Raw genomic sequence first — 20149 nt, forward strand, 5'->3', positions numbered from 1 at the left:
AAAATTTGTCCCATCAGGAGGAATTCAGGGGTAGCTAAGAACATGGTTTTGGACTGGGGATACTCAAGTATTTTGTTTTCAAAGTTTAATCACCACCTTTATGCAGGGTAAGGGATAATAGGATACACCACTACTGTGCTTGGTCAGTGTTGACGTAGCAACCATATTTCAAAGACTATTTTGAAGCAAACATATAGTTGATCGATAGATGTCTAATTTACATCAGATGTCAGGTAAGTACATAGAAGTTTGCCAACTTGTCAAAGAAGATCTACCAGCCAAATCCCCTATAGATTACATCTTACATAATAAGAAGTTAAACAAAATCTAGCTTTATGAGGGCTTATTATAGCAGCAGAGACATGATTTTAAATATCACAATTGAGACAGAATGAAATGCTTTTAGTAGTATTTTAGTTTCATATTTATGCATTAAATCATATTTTGCAATACTTTCAGTTGGATATATCCTTTCTCTTATCTATACTGATAGGAATAATTGATTTTCATGGGTAATTTTTTTCTTAATTTAAATAACTATGAGAATAAAAAGAATTTTATTCTAATGTAGAAGCCAAGAAAGGAATTAAAAGATGAAACATTTAAAACAGCCCTGATATTGTATTTATTCCTGTTCGTCATCTAAATGGTTTTGTTTTTAATGTATTGGATATTATGTAGTTTTACAGACACCCTCAGATTATTTTTTTAGATGTATGGAAAATAAAGGAATAATAATAGTTATAAATAAATAAAACACACAAAAGATATACAAGCGAGTGGCAGAATAAGCACATGCAAGCTACGTTTAACAAATAAAATAAATTATTCAATACCCACACCTCAGTGATTAAAAGGCTTCATGGACAATCAACTAGAAATGAATGAGTTGGAGGAGGGGTGTTGCAATGGAATGCCAACTAACAATTAAATCAAGATACACATGCCAAATAAATGGAAACTTGTAGATTAGCTGCTAATTTTAAGGATTTCTGCAAATTTCCCACTGAACATTCTATTTTCATCATGTAAGAACTCTATGCCTATAATGTTCACAGTATTATAACCAGATTAACATTATCTATATAGGCAAAGAGAGATTGCAATTTGGCAGTAGAAACAAAGAGCGATTTGTTAATACTTAAAAATCCCAAGCTGTCTTGTATATACTCACTAACAAGTATAAATTAATCTGTTGGTCACACAAAGGGAAATTACGAGCATATAATCAGCAACTGCTAATGACTCTGTAAGCACCATTCCCATCTCCTTCCAGCCCTCTCAGTTCTAAAAAGTACATGCAACAAGGACAATAAGCCCCAGATTTTTTTAAACATAGAAATCAATAATAAAGCTAATACTTAGAAGCACAACAATGCTGGACATGGTCTGTCTACATAAGTTTTGCTTGAGCATAGTAATCCAAGCATGGTGAGGTACCTAGAGGGGGCTCCGGCGATATGCCAATGCTTTGCAGCAAAGCTTCTGTCTCTCGGCGTTTGCGATCCAGATCGGAGTCATCCTGAACAGGTTCTTTCTTCTGTTGCAAATCTGCCTAAAAAATGTGATGCCAGCAAGGAAAGTTAGTGATGTAACTAAATGCAAGCTTTTCCTCAATGAAGTGGGAAATGCCTTGACCAAAGACTAGGCAAAGCTCTACATAGACATAGCCATGTGTGGAGGATGAGAACCGCTGTAACCGCTCATTTGGGAGCTCTCTCTTTTGGTTGAAGTCCTGTTCCCCACCCCCATCTCTATCACACGGTATCAAGATTTCCTAGGTGGGTGAGATGCTTTGGCAGGTAATGGCACCTGAGGCCAAGCCTGGTTACCAAAGTTTGAGTTCTAGGACCTGTATGGTGGAAAAAAAAACCCACTTAAGCACCAGGGAGTGGTAGCCCAGGCCTTTAATCCCAGCACTTGGAAGGCAGAGGCAAGCAGATCTCTAAATTTAAGGCCTGCCTGGTCTATAGAGTGAGTTCAAGGATAGCCAGGGCTACTTAGAGAAACCCTGTCTCAAAAAACAAAACAAAAAGAACTCATTTGAGCATCATAAAAAAACACATGCATACAAAATAAGTAAAATGTAATAACTAGAAATAAAACAAGAAACTTTCAGGGTTTTGGAATGAACCATCAAGGCAAACTTTCTGATGTGTGCTATTTTAAAAGTAAATCTTGTCTATGTTAGACTCCTTGTTCCTGCTGGGATATCGCTTCTTGACCAGCAACTCATAGTAATACTTATGGAGTCTAGCTGAAAAGGCAAAAAGTAAGACTGTTTATAGAAACCTGTAATTATAAAATTTACCGCTTGTATTAGTAGTGGAAGCTCATAGTGGTAAAACCTGGGCTAGAGTCAATATTAAGACAATGTAGCTTGGCAGTAAATTGTTTCAGTAGGTTTTTTTTTTTTTTTTTTTTTAAACTAGATTCTGATTTTTCTCTAATTTTCACAGGAACCATTAACACATTCACTCAAAGAAGAAAATATCCTTCTAGGAAAACAGTGCGAACCAAACAAAATTCTACTTAGAAGTTCCTTTTCAAACTTGTATCTAAAACACAAACCATGTGAAATCAGATCCCATGCCTAGTTTGTGTTTTTATATAGGATTGTGACAAACTAATATGGCGTCTGAAAAAGACCAAGGGTCTTGAGTGTCATCTTTCCTCCATCTTGCTGGTTCTTCCTCTGTACTCTTCTATTATTCCTTACTCTATTTAACTGTCCGTGGTCCATTATCCCTTTACCCCTTTATAACACTGCACTCTGTCTCCCTCCTTTGAAACTCCCCCACCTCCATGGCCCCATACTAATTTCTTGACCTCTATGGGTATCCCAAATGAAACACACCTAGGCAAAGATTCAAAGCGTGCAAACACTTATATTTTCTGGGTCTGAGTTACCTCACTCACAATGATTGCTCCAACCCCATGTATGTACCTGATGATTTAATAATTTCTTTTTCTTAACAGCAGACTCATTTTCCCTTGTGTAAATGTACCTTATTTTCATTATGCATTTATCAATTCATAAGACATCTAAGATGTTTGGATTTCCTAGCTATTGTGAATAGAGTAACAATGAACATGGATGAACAAATATCTCTGCAGTAGGATATAGAGTCTTTGGGATATATGTCCAAGAGTGGTATAGCTGCATCGCATAGGAGATCTATTTCTAGCATTCTGAGGAAACTTCATACTGATCACACTCCTCCTTCCAAAGCTAAGAGATTGCCAAAGAAGGGGGGTGGAAAGCTACATTAGTAATAAATGACTACATTGAAACTGTGTTTGACAGACGCAACCCAGACACCTCACATATGAATTCATAGTGGTTATGACAGCATCCACAGATGTGGACAAGCTCAAGCAAATAAAAGCACAGTATGGGGTGGGGGAGAAGGCAGGAAGTCCCACCCTTAGCTGAGGAGCTATTGGCGGCTGCTAGTTGTTGGGAGAGAGTCAGTGTTTTTTAAGGGTGTGGTGCCTGGTATGCAGACCACACTCCACTGGATGGCCACACACCCAAGAATATATAGGCAGCAACAATTAGGGTTAATGGGTCTAAAAGAAGGGGACATGTGTCTTGGAAGAGGGGTAAATATGGTAAAAAGACATTGTATAGAGCTCTTAAATAATTAATTAAACGTTTTTAAAATGATGATGAAGGGAGGTATTATGAGTCAAATTGTAATTGAATATATTTGCCCAAATCTGAACCAAGAGAATACTAGTGTGTATTTCACAAGGAACCTTTATGAGCCTGAAGTGAAGCTGTCTTGAAGCCTGTCAAGCCAACTATCCTATTAATTATCAGACTTTCCTTATTCCCCTTTGGCATCGGGCATCCTGGCAGGTAAATTACCTCAATGAGTATAATTAGTTTCATGTGCCTGAGGCAGAAAGAATTCAGGGCAGTTTGGCTTGCCCCAGGCTATAGCCTACAACCCGATTATAAGACAAGTGTGTATTTTTATGTGACTCTGCGCTCAGCATTTCTGTTCTTATTGACCTTGGCCTTAAAGTACACTTTCATTTTTGCAATCTTTCTGTCATTAGGGAGAGAACTGTCATTTGGGGTCTAAATAGAGCTGAAGAGAGTCGTAGACGACTTCAGCCTTCTCACATCACTCCAGACTCTTAGAAGGCAATTCTGTCTCTGTCTGTTAAGATAGGAAAATGCATGTTGTTTTCCAGTGGTAATATTTAAACAACTGAAGCATATTCCAGTATTAATGTGCACAACAAACAAAGGCAGAGCTGAGAAAAAAGATGCAGTAGAATGGGAATCACCATCCATATTGACTTTTCATACAGTTCAAGAGAAGGATGGGAGGGAGAAGGGAGAGATGCAAGAAAATGGAATACTTACAGGTGCTATTGAAATACAGGTTAAAAAAAACTGAAAAAATTTAAAATCTGTCTTAGTAATGAAATGCAGAGTAGCATGCTATTCCAGACATGGACTTATCCTCAACTGGACTGACTCACAGTTTTATTGGTAGCAACACAATTGTTCTGTTCATCACAAGGTGAACATGCCTGGATCAGTTCTTTGGGTTATAATACCTAATAAAAATGTGTTTTAAGAATGATTTTGGCAGGCATTATTTTATAGTCATAGAATCTTAGTTGAACATATCCTTCAGGTTAATTTCTCTCAGCCACAACCCATTTAGGGACCCCTTCCTTCACAACACTACTGTGAGAATAATATATTTGGAAATCTAGAAACTCAGAGCTCACAAAAGCTATTTCTGTCAACAAATGTGCACTGAAGTAAGACAGTATCCATGGAAATTAGATGTGCTAGTGGAGCCTTCACAGAATAAGTGAAAATGATCTGCCTAACCTTCCCTTGACATAGTAGACCAGACTTTCTGTCATAGCATCCTGTGTGGAAAGGTATAGCTTTGGTTTGGGGTTTGAGATTTATTCTAATTTTAAATGGTAGACATTTAAGAAAGATAGTAGAGGTCAATTTATGTGTCAAGATGGGCAACACACACACTGTACTAAAACTATCTCCAAATTTTCACTTCTCCAGCACAGGTATGTATGCAACCCACTGTCTGTTTTGCCTTCTTTTACAAGATGAACTTTTTACAGTCACTTATTTTGGTGTGTAGGACTTCAGAGTGGGAGTGGGCTCATGCTGTGGCATGCATGTAGAGGTCAGAGGAAAGCTTGCAGGAGTTGGTTCTCTCTTTCCACCAGGTGGAATCTGGGGCTCAAACTCTGGTCATCATTTGTGGTGGCAGGTACATATACCTGCTAAGTTATCTCACAAGCCCACCATTTTATTGTTTATATATTAATGTGTGTGTGTGTGTGTGTGTGTGTGTGTGTGTGTGAGTGTGTGTGTGTATGTGTGTGTGTGTGTGTGTGTGTGTGTGTGTGTGTGTGTGTGTGAGAGAGAGAGAGAGAGAGAGAGAGAGAGAGAGAGAGAGAGAGCTCTCCCCTAACCTTATTGGTTAGGTCTCCCTTATTCCAGGCTACCACATCTGGCTTTTTCAGATGGATTCCCAAGGTTGTACTCAGGTTGTCTGGCTTGAGAGACACGTGTTTTCATCGGGCGAGTCATCCTGCCAGCTCCATTTTTAGCTTGCTTAATTCTTCAGAAACAAATCATCATACTAATGAGGATACATGTTCCTCTTGGATTACTGAAGCTTAGGAAAGCTCTCAGTGTCCAAAACTGACCACAGGAACTTCACAGGTAGATGACCAGAGCTTATTGGAAACAAGCCAGGTATCACTTAACACCTTACACAAAACAAGATGTAATCTCTTCAATGAGACTGTCACTAGTGCCCTAGTGATGAACCTTATGATTCTCCCTTGTAAGAACTACAGGATCCTGCCATGTTTTAATGGCTCACCGTGGACTAATTTGGCAATACTAGTAATTAAAAAGACAACAGTTGCCTTTCCCAGAAAGTGATATTTTTGTTTGTGAGCTATAATTACAGCCAAGACCCAGAGAGGATAATCAAAGAAAGATAATTTGCCAGCTGAGAGTTGTCAATCATTTTTCCAAGAAAGTTCCATATTTATTAGAGGGACAAGTGAAGACAGGCGAAACCTCAACCTGTCCCAGATTCCAGCAATTCAGCATAAGGCCAAGATCAGGCTGAAATGTCAGGATGGCCCCCATTAAGTTCACCTCACTGCACTGAAGGCAAGTTTTCATGAAATTGGGCCTGTGTCTTAAATAGGGGCCACTCTATTTATTTTTAAATCAGATTTCAGCCATGATACCACAGCCAAGAAAGCAACTGACATCCAAAGTAGCACAGAGTGTGTTTTACCCCTGCAGCTTTCTCAGCTGTTGGAGATGATCCATCTGGGTGGTCCTAATTCCCTCTTCACTCTAGAACTGTGGACAGCAAGCTATCCAGGTCAGCACCAAAGGGCACTTTGTTCTGCTTCAATTCTGAATCTTTTTGTTTCATTGAAAGTCTGAACCTAAATAAAGCATATAAAAGTCAAACTTAAATTCTTCAGCAATTTCTAACTCTTTGCAAACAACACAAAAGTCAGAAAATCTTAATTCAGGCCGCAGTGATGGGGCAGTGATGGGGCAGTGATGGTAGCAGTGATGGGGCAGTAGATTGGGGCAGTAGAGGGGGCAATGATGGGGCAGTGATGGGGCAGTGATGGTACTGTAGATGAGCATTGCATAGCCTTTGGATCAGAGATTCCAAAGCAATCTGCAGGACAGAACTTTAGATGGTTAAAAATAATGTTGAGATCAGTGTCTTCAGTACCTGCCCCAAACAGCTTGTATGTTTACTTATTCTGTCTACATTCTTTTGGTGGACAGATACTATGTGGTAAAGTGTGTGTTAGACACAAAATAAAAAAAAATATTATAGAGCTCCACTCTTGAAAATTCCTGTCTCTAGAGGAAGCAGAAGTGGCTTCCTGTAGTAAAGGACAGAGACAACAGAGACAAGAACTGAAAGATGTGTGGTGTGCACAGTTAATGGCCAGGTAAAGGACAATACGACAGAAATGGAATAAACTTGCTGTTAAGAGAGTGTGGTCCATAGAGGACTGCGAAAACACAGATTGAGATCCCCAAACTAAAATACAAAAGTTTTTGAGTTTCAACATGATTCCAGAATGCAGAATTCCATACCATGAAATTTTGTTTCATGAAAAATATTATTTTAATCATTATATAAAATATATCTAGTCTATGTGTATAAGGTGTTTGTGAAACATAAATGAATTTCATGTATAAATTTAGGTCTCCCAACACATTTCCAACTTGTGTACATGCAAACATTCCCAAATCTGAAAAATAAAATCCAAAGTAGGATATTTTTTTTCTGAACCATTTCAGACAAGGGATATTAAACTATAGACTAATTTGGCTGGAATGTGGTTTTAGAGAGAAAAAAAAGTGGGGAAGAAAAACCTTCTGTTCTACTTCTCCAGACCATGATGATGTTTATAGATTGTGGGAACAGAATGCTCCCCAGGTCTGAGTTCATACCAGGTGTCTGGTGACAGGATCCTCCTTAAAGCTAGTGACAAAAGGAGGCTAGTCTTGTACATCGAGGCTATTTCTTCATTTGAAAAAAGATCAGAATAAATTAGTTACAGATTTCTTTCCTGTATAAAATAGTGTAGCCTCTGGGCTGGAGAGATGGCTCAGCAGATAAGATCTACTATGTTTGCACAGGGGCTGAGTCTGGTTCCCAGCACCCACATCCATTGGCTCACAAACACCTGTAACTCCAGTTCCAGGAAGAATTCTACACCTCTGGGGTCTATAGAAGCTGTTCTCAAATGCACTTACACACACACACAGACACACACAGACACACAGACACATACTTTTTAAAAATAAATAAACCTGTAGAAAACACTATAACCTCATGAAGATACTTGGAAAATAAGATCCCATCCTGATCAAGGTATATGTATACATCTATCTTATAGGCCCCTTCACTCACTAGTCTCTTAGAAGCACAGTAAGAGCTGTTTCTTACTGCGGTGTTTAATCTTGATTGGCATCCTGATGGGATTTATAAACCTCTAGGAGACATATTCTAGGCATGTCTACGAGAGTGTATCCAGAGAGAAAAACGTATGCTGAAAGTGTGTGGCACCATCCCATGATGGGCTGCTGTTCTGAGCTGAATAAAAAGGAGAACACATATGGGGTACCAGCATTAACCTCTCTCTGCTTCCCAACTGTGGATATAATGTGAGAATCTGCCTCATGCTCTGGTCACTACAACTAAAACAACACTTGCCGACATATCTTCTTCACCTTGAAAGATTTTATCCCCTTAAATTGAGCCAAACGAAACCTTTATCTCCTTAAGTTGGCTTTGTAAGATATTTGGTCACAGCAGTAAGAAAGGTTACTATGGTTCACTGCCCCATTTCTCTATATTATCCATTGCTCTCTAGTATCTTTTGGAATTTATACGGAACTCTGTCAAGAAGACAAGGTCCCAGAGGCCCTCACTAAAGGTTATTCTGTGAAGGGCAGAACCAAGTTTCTGAGCCACATACAGTACAAAAATCTGTGCGTAACCACTAGGCTTAACACTGCCTGTCTGATGGCACAGGCTGTTCAGAATAAATGGAACCAGAACCATTTGCAAAGGATATTTAAACAGGGATGTGAGGCGGCTTCATGGTATGGTGATTTTAATAAGATGTCACGCATACTCTCAGGCTTGAATACTTGGTCCTCAGTTGATGGAACTGTTTGGGGGTACCTAGGGGGTATGGTCTTGTTGAAGGAAGTGTATCACTGGAGATGGGCTTTGAGGTTTGAAACTCCTCCACCATCCTAAGTTTACTCTCTCTATTTGAGACAGAAGCCTGTGAGCACTCAGCTTCTCCTGTTACCACGCTTCCCCTTCCTCACCCCTTCCCTGCAATGATAGTGATGGGTTATTTATTTATTTATTTATTTATTTATTTATTTATTTATCAATCAATTTATATATCAACTAGAGTTCTCCCTTTCTCCTGTGCCCCTCCCCCACCCCCTATCCACTCCTCATAGGGTGTCAGGCCTTCCTTGGGGAGCCAACACAGGCTGGCATACCAAATTGGGGCAGGACCAAGCCCCTCCCCACTGCACAGTGATGTGTTTTTATCTCTCTGGAAATGTTAGCCCCAAATAAACCCGTCTATGAGTAGCTGGATTATCTTAAATTCAATCACTGGGACCCACATTGTGGAAAGAGTGAATGTGCTCCACACATTTGCTGTAGCACACAAGTGTCCCACTCTCATCCACTCATCAAATAAATGTTTTTTTGTTTTATAGACACTTAAATGGCACGAAGGAAAGAACTTCTTGAGGGATACTAGATTGTGCAGAGAGGAGATTTAAAGCCAGAGCAGACCTTAAATATAATACAGCCAGTGCATCCCAAAATTGAGCCCTGATTTAGATCTTCTGAATGGAACTGAGCATGGATGTGTAGGACTGTGAATTGCTGTTGTGATTCTGAGCTGCACTGTCCCTTAAGAAATGGAGACAGGGAGTCCTTCTGCAACTTGAATTCTAGATGATCATGGAGGTCAGAAACATGCAGAAGGTCCTGGAAGCTCTTTTTGGTATGCAGGCAGTGAGACTTTACTTCTCAAAACTACTTGGTGTACCAGGAAAAAGAAAGAAAGAAAAGAAAAAGAAAGCTAGCTTCCATCTGCTTGGTTGGCCTGTGATTTCCCCAAAATGTGTAAAATGAAAAAGATAGAGCAGACAGCCTAATTTGGAACCAGATTTCCTATATCACATCACAATTCACAGTAATTCTGTGAAATTCAAGTTGGATATTAGAATGTCAGTTTAAAAGGAAACCCATTATTAGCAAGGAATAGCAGGTGCTTTAAAGATACAGTAGCTGTTGACATTTGAAAGAAGGGAAACATAATCACATAATGCGTTCTTTGGGCTTCCCGTGGAAATGAATAGCCATTCCTTGTCAGTTTTCACCTCGATTTCACCCACAACCTGTATACATGACAGCAAAGATCTCTCAGGGAAAATCATTATGTAGGATATCAAGGACAAGCCTACCATCACATCAGTCACTGTGTGAGGCACAAAGAGATGGGAGAAGCCAGAAGGCTGAAATGTAACTGCAATTATTGAAAAATAATAAACATTGTAAATCTGTTATTTTCCTCTCTTAAACTTACAGGATGAGACAGCATTTATTTAGATTATGAGGTATCAAAGCATTTTCTTTTTCCTGGGGGAAAGAGAACCAATTGCTGTGTGGGGAGCAGTCCCAGTTTCTCTTTATGTAGGCATATCACCCTGTACAAAGTTTCCTTTCACAATATCTTTGCCATCTGGTTTTTGTGCATCAAATGGGCTATTTCTACACTCACAAAAAAATTAGAGAATAAAAAATACATCACTTCTTGGATCGAGATGGTGGAAGACATGTCAGGCTTTGAATTTGAGGTCAAGAATCTTTGACCCTTAAATTTATCAGGAGAAAAGCTGCCTTGACTAAAGGTCCTTGTTATTTGGACAAAAGAAATCTTTTGGTGACAGCAGAACCCCCCTCCTGCTACAACATTTAACACTGTGTTCTATCATATCCACCCATCTTCCCACCTGATTCCCACTTAACCAAGCTGAGGGTTCTTTATTATTGGCCATGGGCAATGCATGCATGTAGGAATCATGGGAAATCCACTGTCATTGCTCTTTAAAATATTCGTCCTGTTAGTTTTTGCAAAAATTAATAGATTCTTTCTTTCTTTCTTCCTTCCTTCCTTCCTTCCTTCCTTCCTTCCTTTTCTTTCTTTCTCTTTCTTTCTTTTTTATTTTCTTCCCTCCCTCTCTCCCTTCTTCCCTCTCCCCCTCTCTTTCTTTCTTTCTCTCTTTCTTTCTCAACACTAGCACAGGTACGAACTACATCCTAACTTCTAGGCAGTTGGAGGGAAGGCCATCCTAACCTTAGCAGTTCCAGGAAGTAAAACCAGCCATTGTTGCCAAAGTAAGGCTAGGAGAACATGGCCCAGAAAGATTAACGAATATCCAACAACAAAGAGATCATGGACCACTTTCAGGGTTCTCTTCAAATTCAGGGTGAACCTGGGTGTGCAGACTTTTGAGCCATGTAGGACTCCTGACAGCATTGACCAGGGAGAGGTGACTTCCTTCTTCAGAGTATGCGGATACATGCTCACACTTCATTCCAATTTCCAGGGATCCTTTTTGTCCAGTTAACTGGTTTCTCGGGTCCCAGTGACCCTTTGACCCCACAACACCTGGACCCAGCCTTACCTCTTTCCTCTTCCGCTCTTCCTCCTTCCGCTTCTTCTCCTCTCTAATCTGGGCCAAGCGCTGCTTTTTGCGCTCCAGCTCAGCCTTTAGGTCGCTCTTGTCAGACATCTTTGCTTCCTTGGAGAAAAGGAGGGAGAGAAAGTGAGACTCTGTAAACAATCTTTTTTGTGGTGTCGCTGCAAAATCATTCAAAAGGGAATGCAGCTTGCAAATGTGACTGGGGAGGGGTGGAGAATGGGCTGTATTTAGTCTGTGTTGAAAAGAGAAAGAGCTTAGGTTTGGTCTAACTCCATGTGATCCTTTTCCTATTGTGTATCCATAAATGACTAAAGAAATTCAATGTTGTCATCTGGATTGAAAAAGAATAGCAATTCACTTCCAGGGAAGCAACACCCGTTCTGTACAAGTTTCTTCACAGATAAACAAAAGCAGAGAGTAAGGATCAAAAAGAAATCACCAGGATGACTTCAAGTTGGGATGCCAATGGAGCAATTCATCTCCACACTGCACTTAGAAAATAGTCTGTTGGGAGCCCTAGAGTGTCCTCAGCTCAGATATCTATGGACTGGATAAACAGTCCTCCATGAAGCTTAGGAAAATTTCATTTTACCTAACATGACATGCTAATTTTTTTCCAGTAAACTCCTCCCAAACTGTCACACTTAATTTAATCTGCCAAATAACTCTATTTTTATAAACTTTCATTTGCATACTGAATGTAATATGCCTTATTTTGGGACTGACCTCTTTCAAAGTAAAGGGTGTTGATGTACTGAAGTTAAAGTTTAGCTAAAGGAGCTAACCTTTGTTGAACACTTAGGAAAATTTATCCACATAAGGTTCAATTTTATTTATCCTTTTAAAGAATACTTATTTCATGTGTATGATTGCTTTGCCTTCACTTACATTTGTTTACCACATGCATTTTCAAGTCTACAGAGGCCAAAAGAGGCTGGTGGATTCCCTAGAACTGGGGTTCCAGGTGGTTGTGAGCTGTGTGGATGCTTGGAACCTGGGTCCTCTGCAATAGCAGCAAGTGCCCTAACTGCTAAGCTATCTCTCCAGCTCCAAGGTTTAACTTTAGCATTGTTGTGACACTGTTTGTGGTAATAGGGCCAGAAGCATTTTCAGACACAAGAGGTTTGGAGAAGACTGATATCAGATACCAATGATGAAACACTCTTCCATCTTTCTTCCCGCAAACAAGCAAGGAGGAAACCCACAGGATTAAAAGTCGTGCAGGCACTATATGGTGGAACCTAAATTCAAGCATTCATATCCTGTGATCCACTACACACACAAGCCCTGAAGTTTAAGCTCAAAGTAATGCACACCAAAACAAACAAACCAACAAATAAATAAATAACAAGATCTGGGGGCATAGACCAGGGTGAGCATAGTGGAGCTATCAGAACTTGAAGGGGATGCCCAGCAACATCAGGAACTCACAAATGAAGGGAAAATCTGGATGCACAAAGATGTGGGAAAAGGAGAAGCCTGGAGTATTATACAAGAGAAGTGAGGAATCCAGATAAAGAAATAGAAACTTCAATTGAAGTGTGTGTGTGTGTGTGTGTGTGTGTGTGTGTGTGTGTGTGTGTAGAAGCAATGACAAAACCTGAGAAAAACAGAAAAAAAAAATGAGTTCTATTTGATATAAGTGAGCCAATCACAGCAGCTTATTTAAAGGCAGAGGGACAGAATAAAAAAGGAATTTGCCCAACCTATTCTTGTCCCTGCCTGTATGACAACAGGAGCAGGCACTGGAAATTAGGCAAGCTGCTGGGAGACTGGTGCCAGCAACACTGACTCTGCTGCACCTGCTGGGTTGGGGGGAGTCAGAGGCAGCAGTCCAGGATATGGCTTGTACAGCCAGGCATGGAGCCTTTCATGGGGGGAGGGGAGCTGAAGGATATGGAAGGAAAAGAGGAAAATTCTACAACAATTTAGCTTTGAGAAAGCAAAGAATATGGCACAGATATTGCAAGGAGAAGACCAAAATGGAAATATCAAACAAAAACAATGCTTAGTCTGTGTGCAATAACCAACAACCTTTGAGTCTGCTGACATTGGGTATCAATGGACAGAATTACAGCCACACAGCTGATACATCAAAATGGAGCCCAGGGGCAGAAGCTCTGGAACAAAGCTTAAAGTCCTTCACCTGAACAGGACATAAACTGGAGCCACAAGTCCATACCATGCAGCCAGCTTGAGAAGGAGAGCAGAGAGGAAGTGACCAATAGCCTGAGAAGGAGAGCAGAGAGGAAGTGACCAATAGCCTGAGAAGGAGAGCAGAGAGGAAGTGACCAATAGCCTGAGAAGGAGAGCAGAGAGGAAGTGTCTATCCAAGCAACAGCTCCAACTGAGCGGTAGAGCATGGATCCAATGTTACATTTTTTCATCATTGCTTTTCCTCTTTTTATTTGCAAATGAACAGAATTAACAAAAGTGGCGTTTTTCAGTGAGATACTGGTGGCTAACAATGTTCAACAGCAAGATGCGAGATGCCTGGCAGGGAAAAGGAACAATGCTACTTAGAAAAGCTGTCTGAGAAGCTACCTTGCTCTCAGACAATGGGGACTAATCTACTGTAATTGATGTGCTTAAAATTTTTCTTTGGTTAAAGTATAATATATAGCATATAGAAAATATGAGAATCACTGAGCAATAGCTGTGTTGTGCTAAGCTGAAAGCAGACAGGAGAAACTTCTAGAGCATTCAGTTCTCCCCTTCTCTATCTCTCCCCAACTATTTCCTACGTTTTCCCAGTCAAAATCACCTGACACCACTTCCGCTACATACTAGTACCATCTGGAACAAACTACATTCTAACAGCGTCCTATATCAGCTGAGACGTTTTCACTGTTAACTTTCTTCTTCAGCAATTTCACGTGTACATATGCACACACACATATACATATATGCTGATGACTCCCATCTCCCATCTTCTCTTATTTCTCTCCCACCCATATCAACAACCTCCTCCTGGCAAATCTCTTTCTCATCTCCATGCTTTTTTCTTTGCCTTATGACCCACTGATTTTTAACTAGCATTGTCTCTGTGACCAAGAGTTTGGAATTATCCACTGTTATCTGACGGGCTCACCAGTATGTACACAGTTCAAGACACTAACTGTCCCTCCCTTAGAATCCATGAGTAACCAACGGTTCACCAGGGAGGGGTAGGATGCCCTAAGAGCTCATCCCCAATCCATGACTGACTATTGACAGGTTTAGTCTTGTGCAGGTCACTACAGTTGCACAGTTAATCACAAAGAGGAATTGGCTTGTCTTCTCAGTGAGGTACAGGATATGGAGGCAGTACAAGCAGGCAGGCAGATGTGTGCCTGATGATGCTAATTCCTAATGTTAGCATTCTAAGCCATAGAGACAATACTACCAAGACAACACAAAAGGCACAGAAGAGACTTAAAGAGTGCTTCAAGCAGACAAGTTTGGAAGCTCATCTCTTTTAACTATAATGCAGCCACACTGTGGAAGGACACAGCTCCAGAGGGCCTGACTACATATTGAGTTTTTTTTTTTTTTTTTTTTTTTTGGACCCATTCCAAACTAGACACTTAGCATTCATCCCCAGGGGAATAAGAAATCTCAACAGAATGCCTCATAAAGGGTTTGTAAAGTAGGTAGTTTGGAAAATGAATGGGCTTTTACACATAGTGCAATGCCTTACATGGTGACTTAAATGCCATGTTAGAACTGACCTCCATAGGATCTCCCAAGAGGGGGTGCTTTTCAGTCCCACCCTCTATGTCTCCCTGCATATCAGAGCAACTTCAGGTAGGAGGGGGAACAAAACTTGAGAGATGTGGGTTAAAGAGCCCCATGGCGATTCTGACACTCTCAGTCCAGACAATACAAGACAATACTAGAGCGTACCCTGTCTGTTGGTGGAAGGTGCAGGTGAGCTGGCCCTGAGGTCATAAGGATAGGAGAGTTGACCCTCCTCCCCTTCACATGCCATATTGTGGCATGGGTGAGGAAGAGATGCCCACCCCTACCCCTTGCCACCTGTTGCAGGTGAGAGGGTTGGCCTTAGAGGCATGAGAATGGGAGAGTCCCTTACTCACTGCAGCACTCAGGACAACACAGTAGAGCTAGCCCTGGTGGTGTGGGTGTGGGTGAGCTAGACCTGAGGGCACAAGAGCAGGAGAACTGAACCCACTCCTTGCTGCCTGCTGCATTGGGTGAGCTAGCTGGGGCAGTGCTGGAGGTGGTGATGATGAGAGAAAGCTGGTGGGCTGACCAACTCCGCTACCACCTAATCCCAGAACCAGAGCTATGGGTTGGCCCACTCCAATATCCACCTCATCTATGAACTGTCAGAGCATGTGAAGGGCCTACACCTGCAGATCCAAAGCTGCAGGATCTCCATGACATAGGGCAACAACAGGATATTTAAGAGGAGTCCCAGTAAGGGCCCAGGGTCAAGGGTGTAGCAGAAGTTAGAGGCCTTGAACCAATGACTCATTGCAATGGACACACAAGTAAAGACATGTGGACTACAGGGTGTACTCTGTAACCCACCCTCACTACAGCTTTCATGATGAGATTTTTGTTTTCTTGGGCTTTCTTTTAAATTTTATTTTATTTTGGGGTGGTACAAGGGCAGAAACAAAGGTGGTGGGGAGATGGATGGGAATGGGAAGCATGATGTGAAATCCACAAAGAATCAATTCAAAATTAAAAAAAAATACAAGTCAGAGTCACCCATGTTAACTATTGCTCTCTTCATACACATGAAAAGTTGGTCTTTTTCTCTTATAGAGGTCGGGAAGACAGATCCTCCATATCTCCAAGGACAGGCTTTTCCCCATCTAATCATAGACTGTTCTTCCACCCATTCTCCCGTTCAGGACCTGCCTCCAGTGGACTTAGGGCCAGTTGCAGCCGAACTTCACTCAATTCTGTCCCTTTTGAGATCAATCAATGCACCGCGCCCCCCCCACACACACACCCCGTGCCTTCCCTGATCTCCAGAGCCAAGTTCCATAATCTCATGTTCTCTCACATTAGAGTCTCTTGTGCTGTGCTCTTCACTGTGTCCATGCCCAAACTCACACTTCGCATGTTCCTCATCCCCCTGCATCTGATCTCTCACCCCCAAATCTTCCAGTGTTGATATAATGGAATACACACAAGTCTACCTCACCTTTTCTGTTTCTTCATCTACCTAATGACACAGACTCCAAAACAGATAATTCAAAGTTCAAATCATCTACCCCATTTACTCTGGATTCCAAACACCAGTCACCACCCAGTCTGTTGTTTTTTCAGGTCCCAACAGTCTCTAGTGCCTTTTTTGTTGTTGTTGTTCCCTGGTTTATTCTTCAGCTCTTCTTCATATCCACTCTCCCTAGCCTCGGACTCAGCTCTTGCCCTTTTGGCTTCTGTTTGTATATGGTCACAGCAAACTGCCATGCTTTTGATCTCAGTTAATGTAAGTAAGGAGCCTGACAGTGTCTGGCAGATATTGAACACTCACAGGACTTAATTTCTTTTCTGCCAACACTCCTTCACCTCCTCCACAGTGCTGGATAGCTTATGTCAAATTGACACAAACAGAAGTCATTTGAGAGGAGGGAACCTCGTTAAGAAATGCCTCCATGAGATCAAGCAGTAGGCAAGCTTGAGGATTTTCTCAGTTAGTGGTGGACAGGGGTGGCAAACCCATTGTTGGTGGTGCCATCCCTGGGCAGGTCCTGGGTTCTATAAGAAGGTGAGCTGAGCAAGGTATGTTGAGCAAGCCAGTAAGCAGCACCCTCCATGGCCTCTACATCAGCTCCTGCCTCCAGGACACTGCTCTGTGTGAGTTCCTGTCCTGATTTCCTTTGATGATGAACAGTGATGTGGGAATGTAAGCTGAATAGATCCTCTCCTCCCCAAGCTGCTTTTTGTCATGGTGTTTCATCACAGCAACAGTTCCTCAGACTGAGGCATCTACTTTGCTTTATTTCTATTATTATTATTATTATTATTATTGTCATCATCATCATCAATTATTAGTAGTATTGATTTTCATGCCAATCCTATCCACATCACTAATTCCACTCTAGTTCATCATTCAGCGCTCCTAACAATTAGAATGTGTTGCTAGGTTACACACTGGAGGTATAGCATATTACTGAATCAGTATCAGAAGGCCAGAATCCAGGAAAGTCTATCTATGTGCCTGAAAGTCTAAGTTACTTCAGAGGGAATAGAAGACCTCTACCTACAAGAGACAAGAGACTACTAAGTGAGGTAAAAACACAAAGGAAAAGCTACTTTAGAAATGAAATGCATTGGATGCAGTAATTTAGTTAATTCTTCCATGAACATAGGGATTACAGGAGAGGCTGGACAGACATCCTACTCTGTACTATCCATTCGCCCCCAAGGAGCATGAGTTTCAACAGAGGACATACTAGGAGAAGCAGAATTGAGATAAAGAGAAGTGAAAAGAAAAGGAAGACCCGGAGGAAGGAAGGAAGTACAGTCAGGGTCATGACTCCCTACAGCTTCCCTGGCGTCTCCCACATAGTTCTTAAGTCCATCCACACCCACGGAGACAAAAACCTTCAGCTTGTCTGCACTCCAAGAATAAGACCCAACCCCCTTGAGTTCCCAGTTGTTCACGACCCCATACTCCAGTCTTCCTTAGAACCAAGCCTCTGCAAGAGAAGCCCTGGGGTTAGCTCTGTTTACACAGCTGCTCAGTAACAGCCCCTCCTGTGGCTGGGCATTTGAACAATATGGATCGCTATTTCCTTTGGTTGTCTGGGTTGGCAGCAGCTGGAGATTCCATTTCTAATGCCGGCATACATGAATGTATTTTTAAGCTTAAGGTAGGAATTCTATAAGGTTTAAGTCACTGCCTAGCTGTTGCCAAAGGCACTGAAAAATACACAGCCGTAAGTTCTCTTTTCCTGTCTGAAAACAGCTGCTCTTGTCAGACCTCCAGTACCAGTTATTGGAATTTCCATCTGCCACCAGGTATGTGTAAGAAATCTGATAATTCATGGGCTAGTCTCACCTGCCTGGTTCCTCATGAAGTACAGCTCCTTCCACTTGGAAAGGAAGCCAAGAGTGGACACACACCACAAATGTTAACCCATTTTCACAGCTACATCTCACAATTAAAAAAAAAATGCAAATAACTCAGTGAGAAGTAGGCTGACAAAAGATTTACAAAGGACATTCGGTATTTTTGTAGTTGTAGCACTTGAGATGGATCTCAGAGCCCCTGCACATGCTTGCACAAGTGCTCTATCATGGAGCTACATGCCCAGCTCTACATTCTAAAACTGCACACACACACATGCATATATGGAGGCCAGAGGAGAAGCTCTGTGGGATTCCTTAAGTACTACCCACCTTTTCTCTGTCCGCCAGCCTGGAATTCAGCAAGTATGCTAGGCTGGCTAGCCAGGGAGGCCAAGGGATCTGCATGTCTATATTGCTTGAGCTCTGGGATTAAAAGCACATGCCTCCATGCCCAGCCTTTGGTGGAGGTGGTGTATTTTTTTTTTTTTTTAGTGTGGATTCAGGAAATTGAACTCAGGTGCTCAAGGCAGACATTTTATCAACTGAGCTACCTTTCTAGCCTATTTTTTAGATTTTTACAGCCATCAGTAGACTATGAAGATACTAACAATATTTATTTCATAATAGGACAGTATTCAGGCCTAGTTATACTGTACAAAAGAAGCTCTCAAACATTCTCTGTACCTGCTTATACCAACCGTAATGGCTTTTGTTTATATGGGTCATTTCTATTAACATAAACGATGTTAACCACTAAAACTAATACAATTTAAATATTCTTAATAATGAATTTTAGAACAATACACAACATTGTTACTTAAACATGTCTTCTAAGACAAAAGAAATAGATAACATAGATGAAGACAATCTGGCCTCACATAGATATGCAGCCTGAGAAAGGAAGGTTCCAATAGTCTCCTCCGGTAGTTCCAGGCTTCCTTCAATTTGACACCAAAAGTCAACAAGTAGCGCACTTCCTTGAAGGTCAGCTGCAATTTGCATATAAATTATATAAATTACATCAATCAATGACCTTTTCTGTAGCACGAATCTTAAAAGTTCTTATCAATAAAATCAAACCCGAGGCCAGTTATTGGGGTGAATGCTGGAAGATCAGAGAAACAGAACAAGCCACAGCTAACCTCACCTGGCCAACTTCTCAGCTGATTTTGTTTCCTCAGATTGGAAGCCTCTGTGTCCTCATATCCAAATGGCTCTCAGCTGAACTACCTCAAAAGCCTAAAAGCTTAACCAGCTCTAGTTCCTGGTCCTCACGCCTTATATACCTTTCTGCTTTCTGCCATCACTTCCTGGGATTAAAGGTGTGAGTCACCGTGCCTGGCTGTTTCTGTTTCCAATGTGGCCTTGAACTCACAGAGATCCAGAGGGATTTCTGCCTCTGGAATGCTAGGATTAAAGGTGTGAGTGCCACCATTTCCTAGTTTCTGTATCTAGTGGCTGTTTGTTCTCTGACCCCAGATAAGTTTATTAGGGTGCACAATATTTTGGGGAACACACTTTTTGTTCATTGAACTTCTGTTACATTAAAGTCCACTCATCTATCTTGCATGTTGAATGACTCTTTTAGCAAGGTATTATTTTCTAATGCCATGTAATGGTTATTTGCTAAAAATAATCAATAATTAGAAAATATTGAACTTTGCAAACTCCCCAAACTGTTGGCATATTTCATCATATAATATCCAAAAATTAAATTGAAGACTGCTACTACCAATATCTTCATAAAGCTCTCCAAGGATTGTAAAACTCTCAAGTTCACAGTGGTGGTGACAGCTAAAAGTTCCC

At 41.1% G+C, this 20149-nt stretch overlaps 1 protein-coding gene across 7 annotated transcripts in view; it reads right to left on the bottom strand.

Moving 5' to 3' along the window:
- Dync1i1 (dynein cytoplasmic 1 intermediate chain 1) overlaps positions 1–20149 on the bottom strand; it is a 309433-nt gene that overhangs the window by 264512 nt on the left and 24772 nt on the right. For all 7 annotated transcript variants that reach the window (XM_036181069.1, XM_036181067.1, XM_036181068.1 and 4 more), the window contains exons 2-3: positions 11294–11410; positions 1441–1555 (exon numbers count right to left, since the gene is read on the bottom strand). In XM_036181069.1, coding sequence (XP_036036962.1) covers positions 1441–1555; positions 11294–11401 — 223 coding nt within the window. In that variant the 5' untranslated portion in view covers positions 11402–11410. The remainder of the gene's footprint in view (positions 1–1440; positions 1556–11293; positions 11411–20149) is intronic.

The sequence above is a fragment of the Onychomys torridus genome, chromosome 3 (assembly GCF_903995425.1).
Source record: "Onychomys torridus chromosome 3, mOncTor1.1, whole genome shotgun sequence".
In the NCBI taxonomy this organism is placed as follows: Eukaryota; Metazoa; Chordata; class Mammalia; order Rodentia; family Cricetidae; genus Onychomys; species Onychomys torridus.